The 5,774-nt window shown below is 45.6% G+C and overlaps 1 protein-coding gene across 2 annotated transcripts in view; it reads right to left on the bottom strand.

Annotated features, from left to right (window-relative positions):
- Positions 1-5,768, bottom strand: part of LMO4 (LIM domain only 4) — a 16,532-nt gene extending 10,764 nt beyond the window's left edge. The window contains exons 1-2 of one of the 2 annotated variants that reach the window (XM_004679186.2): positions 5,640-5,768; positions 2,709-2,947 (exon numbers count right to left, since the gene is read on the bottom strand). In XM_004679186.2, coding sequence (XP_004679243.1) covers positions 2,709-2,944 — 236 coding nt within the window. In that variant the 5' untranslated portion in view covers positions 2,945-2,947; positions 5,640-5,768. Of the gene's footprint in view, positions 1-2,708; positions 2,948-3,142; positions 3,288-5,639 lie in introns of those variants that run through there. The other variant, XM_004679187.2, reaches the window with a different exon arrangement.
- Between the last annotated feature and the right edge of the window lie 6 nt (positions 5,769-5,774).

Below are 5,774 nucleotides of genomic sequence, written 5' to 3'. Positions count from 1 at the left end.
TAGAGGCCAATTTTGTTAATTAAATGTTTTGTTTGCGACGCAGCTCTCATTCATTGCGGACACGTCATTCGGAGCAGATCTAAGCCAGAGACCAGATCTCATTAGATAAAGCCCATCAGAACTAAGAAAATGGAGGAGCCACTAATTAAAGCTTTTAATTGTGCGGATTCGCTGCAGCAAGGCAGCCACTTTATCTGAAATCTTGGAGGGAGAGGAGGCAGAAGCCCAACTCTGCCCAATCGACACTTGATCGCTTAGGGAAAGGGACTAGGGAAAAGCAGCACCCCCACCAGCCTTTCCTAACTCCCCCGGCAGCTTTTTAGCCAGATATTGGTTGTTTTCAAAAAACCACAGCTTCAAAGTCAGACAGTTTAAAAGCCCCTTAATAAATCGTTCTGTTTTCCCAGGCGGGCAGAAGAGTGGAAGGGTCCCTTTCACCTGGTAGGCGGGAGATGCTTGTAGAACTGAAAGAGCCTCCAAAAAGTGGACTGGAACAAGGAAAGGGTGGGGTTAGGGTGCAGCTGCTGAGAGGGAAAGAAATGCAAGCCTCCCCCATCTTCCCACCTCTCTGACCTCTAGAGAGGCAGAGGGGAGAAAACATTCTCACTCAAGAAATCCCTTTAAATGGGGGGAGAGGGGTGGGCAGAGAAAGGGAGGACCACTCAACTGCTGTCAAGCTCTGAGCAGTGTGAGATCAATTTGTCACTGAGCTAGAACTCTTCTCTCCTTTACAGATCTAAGGTTCTCAGAGAGAGAGTCCAGTTCAAGAGCAAGCCAGGTTCCAGTTTCCAAATTCGAGCAAAAAGAGAGAGAATATGGACTCCATTATTTAAGGCTCAAGGCTGGGCACATATCCTCTGCTGCCCCATTAAGCCATGAGGAAACCAAATGGCCATTTATATTTGGCCCCCAGAACAGGGAAAGAAAAGGAGCTGATTCCCAGGAAGCCACTTGCCTAAACTTGTCCTGAGGGAATGCTAGTGGACCCATCTTCCTTTTAATTAGTGGTAATCAGAAGTGAAGGTTTTTGGAAGGCACTTGGAGAAAAGATGCATCAGCACCATTCACTGTATCTGAGCACACTATCAATTTTTCCACTTCAAACCGCCCTCCTTTCTTACCACAGTTTTGCTCTCTATTTAATTACAATACTGTCAAAAGCGCATGGCATTGCTTGAAGGAGGACCAGAAAGCTTTACACACATTATTCCTGCTGATTTTCCAACATTTACTTCTAAAAGAACACTTAGTGAAATTAATGCTGCCATCTTAATTTAAAAATAAAAGCCCCTCTCCCTTCCTATATTTCTTTTACTTGGCTAATTGAGAATGCCAGCAAAATGGAAATAAGCTGAATTATCGGAATAACCAAATGTCATTTTACTCTATTTTACACTAGTGATATCACTGAAGTAAACATACCCATACTCAGCTCTGAACAGCATTGGCATCTTTTGTAGTGTAATACACAGAATAAGGAAATTAAGAGTTAAAACTTGGAACAAAATATCTCATCCATTGATTCACTCACACTAAAGACAGGATGAATTTCTGCTAAATAGCTATAAAGAAAATAGTCTAGCACAAACTGAAATAGGATGCAATTCTTAAAAATGGTTCTCTAGTAACAACGATGTGCGTGTGGGGTTTTTTTTTTTTTGTAATTACTGGATGTTGAAACAGAACACCTCCTAGAAGCATTCATGTGCATCAGTCTATCAAACCATTTACTCAAATTAAATGTGTAATCCTTCAAATGCCCCCTTTCAAATTAATGAGTTTAAGTAGCTTGAGTTCACCTGAAAAGATCCTATAGGCACCTGACCTCCTGAATTCTTTCCATTAATTGCACTGAAACTTGTTGGGAAAGACTGCTTATACCGGCATATTAATGTTCCTATACATTGCATTAAAATTCAAGATCAGTAAAATACTGTAGTATCTTTTCCTAACTCTCTTTTGGGAATCAAAGGTAGCAATACAAATAACAACAAAAACCTGAACATTATTCTATTGAAAAAAATGCAAACCCTGCACCCCAAGCCACACACTAATAAATATGGAGCATCACAAGCCTTCAAGCAACAATATATAAAGAAAAACACTGACTGCCATCAAGGTTTTTTGGGGAGGAGTGTTGGAGAGAATTTACTAATGAAGAATTAACAAGTCTTTAAACTGATAGGTGACCATGATTTTTCAAAAGGAGCACAAAGAATGAGTCACAGTTTACCACTCATAAGTTTAAAAAGGTGCTTATGTAAATATAATTAGCCATCACCATAAGCAAATCATTTCTCGATGCATTATTTTGTCCAAGTTTTGTCCCTAAGGTTCTCTGGAGGGCCCTACTTTGCCTTAAGAAAGCAGTTTAACTTCCACTAGAAATGTTTATTTTTAGCCGAGGGTTCAGTTGGGGCTGCCCCCTTAAAATTTTGGTCCTGAGAGGGCCCCATCTTTGCATACCTAAAGTGCTCAGCCTTACCAGATAGTTTTCACTTCTGATGGCATTTACCATTAATATGTCATTAAACATCAAGATGAAGACATGTTATTGAACCCCTTAAATCTGACCAAGCAGAAGTTTTTGGGCTAAAATCTACCATGCGTTCTCATAGGTGCCGGCTCCTTTCTTTAAAACCCTCAGTAACTTTTGGCCTTGCCCTAGTTCTGCTCACCCATTTGGGGGAAAGGCAGCAAAGTCTTACCTAATGTAGTCATTTCTGCAAAGGATCATGCCGCTCTTGGTGTAACAGGAAGTGCCGATGTCACCCAGCTGTGCCTGGCAGCAGGAGCACTTGAGGCAACGGCTGTGCCAGTAGCTGTCCATGGCATAGAGCAGAAAACGGTCCGCAATCTTGCCCCCGCAGCCTGCGCACCGCTTCCAGGAGAGGGAGCCGGCTGTCACCGGGGGAGGCTGTGAGCTGCTGCCCGGATTCACCATGGTCTGCAGAGGGCGGGAAGGGGAAAAGGAAGAGAAAAACAAAACCAACGATGCAAAAGTTAGTAATAGCCCCGTAAGAGAGTGAACCAGGTCTCCCCCCAGAGCTGCTGGAAGGAAGCTGCAGGGCAAGGAAGGGAAGGAGGGTGAGGGGAAGAGGAAAGGAGGAAGGCTCGCTCGCAGCAGCCGCCGCCTGTTTACTTTTCTCAAGCTTTGTTCTGGGGCCACGAGCTCCTCTCAACTTTCCAGCGCTCGCCGCGGCTGACAATTTCAGCTAGGGTACTGTCAAAACTCCGCGAGCGAGGATCCGCGCGCTCCACCCCTAGCGGCGCCTCCTCCCAGCCCCCGCCTCCTCTCCCCCCTCAACCCCTCGAGGGTCAAACCCACCCACCGCCGCGCCCGGCCCCTCCCCAGCCCCCGTGCGTCCCGAGCTAGAGCCGCCGGGAGTGAGGAGGCGGCCCCCGCTAGGAGCCACGTTCCTTCCCGAGCTCTGCCCTGGGAAGTGCAGCTGCAGTTCACAAGTTGGAAACAGTTCGGTTTTCAGAAAGCGAAGGCGAGGAACCGGCAAAGGGGAGATGGAGAGCTTGTAGATGGGAGAAGAGGCGATAGCCCTTGGGGGGGGGGGGGTGCGGTGTGTAAAGTTGCGAAACTGGTTTTTCGTATTTTAAACAGCACCTTTCACATGCCATTGTGGTGACCGCCATCTCCATTATTGTTCCAAATCTCATTTCATTTTGAAGATCAATGAGTGTTTTCTCTGGGTTTTCAGGACACAGGCAAGAATAATAGATCATTGAACTTTAGGATGCCTGTTAACTTCCTATACAAACACTCTCCACTTTGGTCTCACTAATCTGCCCTTGATCAGCAATTTAAATGCTAAAGCTTTGTTCCACCAAAGGAGGTGGGGGGGGGGGGCATCAGAGATAATATGCGAGAAGGCAGTATTAAAGGATGCACAAGTTAAATTTGAGCGAGTCCTGCTGTCACCAAAATCTGCTTTTAACCCCCCTCCTCTTTTTAATGAATGTCACCAGAGAAGTAACTGGGGTATAATATAGGAATCAATTGATAAAGCTTAGCCTAAACCGATTAATTTGTTGCCTCCAATCCTGAGTCCAATAAAGTCCTAGTGTTCCTCCAGTCACTTATTCTATAAAAAGATCAAGTTATTTACTGCCAATTAAGCAGCCGGTTTTGTCTTTGTCCTCTGTAAGCCGAGAGTGTAGGCTCCCCCCGAGGCTCCTGGCTATCTGCTCAAGACATTCAGCTGATACCTCAGAAGGGAGAGGGTGAACTTTGCCAGTCCCTGGCCCAACTTGGCTGCTGCAACAAAACGAGGGAAGGGAACGAAACAAGGACTCGAGTTCCTTAAATAGGCCGATTTTAAACACATTTCCTCCGAAAGAGTCCCAGAACGTGTGTCCAGCGACCGCACAATAAACCAGAATAAGAACGGCACCAATTAAGCTGTAACAAAACCCTGAGACTTTGGAAACAGGACCACTCTAAAACCCATTAGCATTGCATTTATCCGAATGCATCATACCTTTATGTAAATTGATTTATCTGATGCATTTACTCGAGGAATTGCTTTTTGTTACAATTTCAGCCCTAACCCAAATGAATCTGCATTTCCTGCCCTAGGTCTTTAAACTGTTTCCCCCCAACGTTTTAATCGCTCCGAATTCCTTTTTAAAAGGGAAGAGGGAGGGAGGAGATTCCAAGCTCTTCCCCGCCCCCATCTATGGTGAGAGGTAAATATATATGTATTTTTTTTTTTTTTGAAAAGGAAACATTACACTGAGAAAAGCATCCAGTAACCCCATTAGCTAAAGCTCTTAAGGACAAGCAATACCTTAATGCTGATTAAATCTAAAAGAGATGAATCAAGAGGACTGACCAGAAACTGACTCCCCTGATAACTAAGGACGGGCCCTCATCAAGTTTCATTTAGAGTTGGAAAAAAAAGAAAGCTTTTAAGTTAAATAGGCTTATACTCTAGTAATTACATAGCCAAGCAATTTAGGTCCTGGGATAGTCAGTGAAATAGAAAGCAGAACTGGCAGCTAGAGGCAAAATCTGCTCCCCCTTTAACAACGTCTCTGGTGTTTTTTAATGGAGACCAAGGGAGGGACAAACGTAGCGCTGGCAATTTGTACTACAGAAATGGATGCTTAATTCATGTCTTGATTTTAATTAGGTGATTCACCGGATTTCTCCTGGATTGGAACAAAAGACTTATAAGCCAGGAGGAATTTTTTTTAAAGAACCAGCAATAACGAACCCTGCCCACTTAGATCCTTTCTGCCACTGTTTCAAAAACAGTGTTTACTAGAAGGGGGGTCGTGACTATTCCCCCCCACACTACTTCTCATACTTAAACCCTCATTTAAGCACCCCTGCCTTTCCCTTAGGAACTGAAAATATCCCCACCCCCTTCCGAGATCCCCACCAGCCCGGTCTCTCCCAGAAGAAACCCTTTTGTAAGCAGGAACCGCTACAAAGCTGGCGGCCCGGGGCTGCCCTCCTTGCTAGCTCGCAGGCCGGCCTCGGTAGTTTCAGACTCGCGCATTATCTAAGCAGACGTATTGTTTACTTGCAATTTGGGACGGTCAAGGGAAGAAAGCCAAAGAAAACAGCCCCGGCCCAAATCGGCCCCCTCCTGCCTTCCCCCCCTCCCCAGCCATCCCCTTACCTGCTTTTCCCCTATATTGCAATATTGCGGGAGACGGCAGCGGCGAAAAGCGAGCGGCGCTCGGCTTCCAAAGAAGGGGCGCCCTGGCTGGCGGAGCTGGAGGGGGGTGGGGGGGAGTTCTCGCAGAAGCAGGAA

Source organism: Condylura cristata, unplaced genomic scaffold, assembly GCF_000260355.1.
Source record: "Condylura cristata isolate star-nosed mole 26May11 unplaced genomic scaffold, ConCri1.0 scaffold00008, whole genome shotgun sequence".
Lineage (NCBI taxonomy): Eukaryota > Metazoa > Chordata > Mammalia > Eulipotyphla > Talpidae > Condylura > Condylura cristata.
This window is presented reverse-complemented; position numbering and strand designations above follow the sequence as displayed.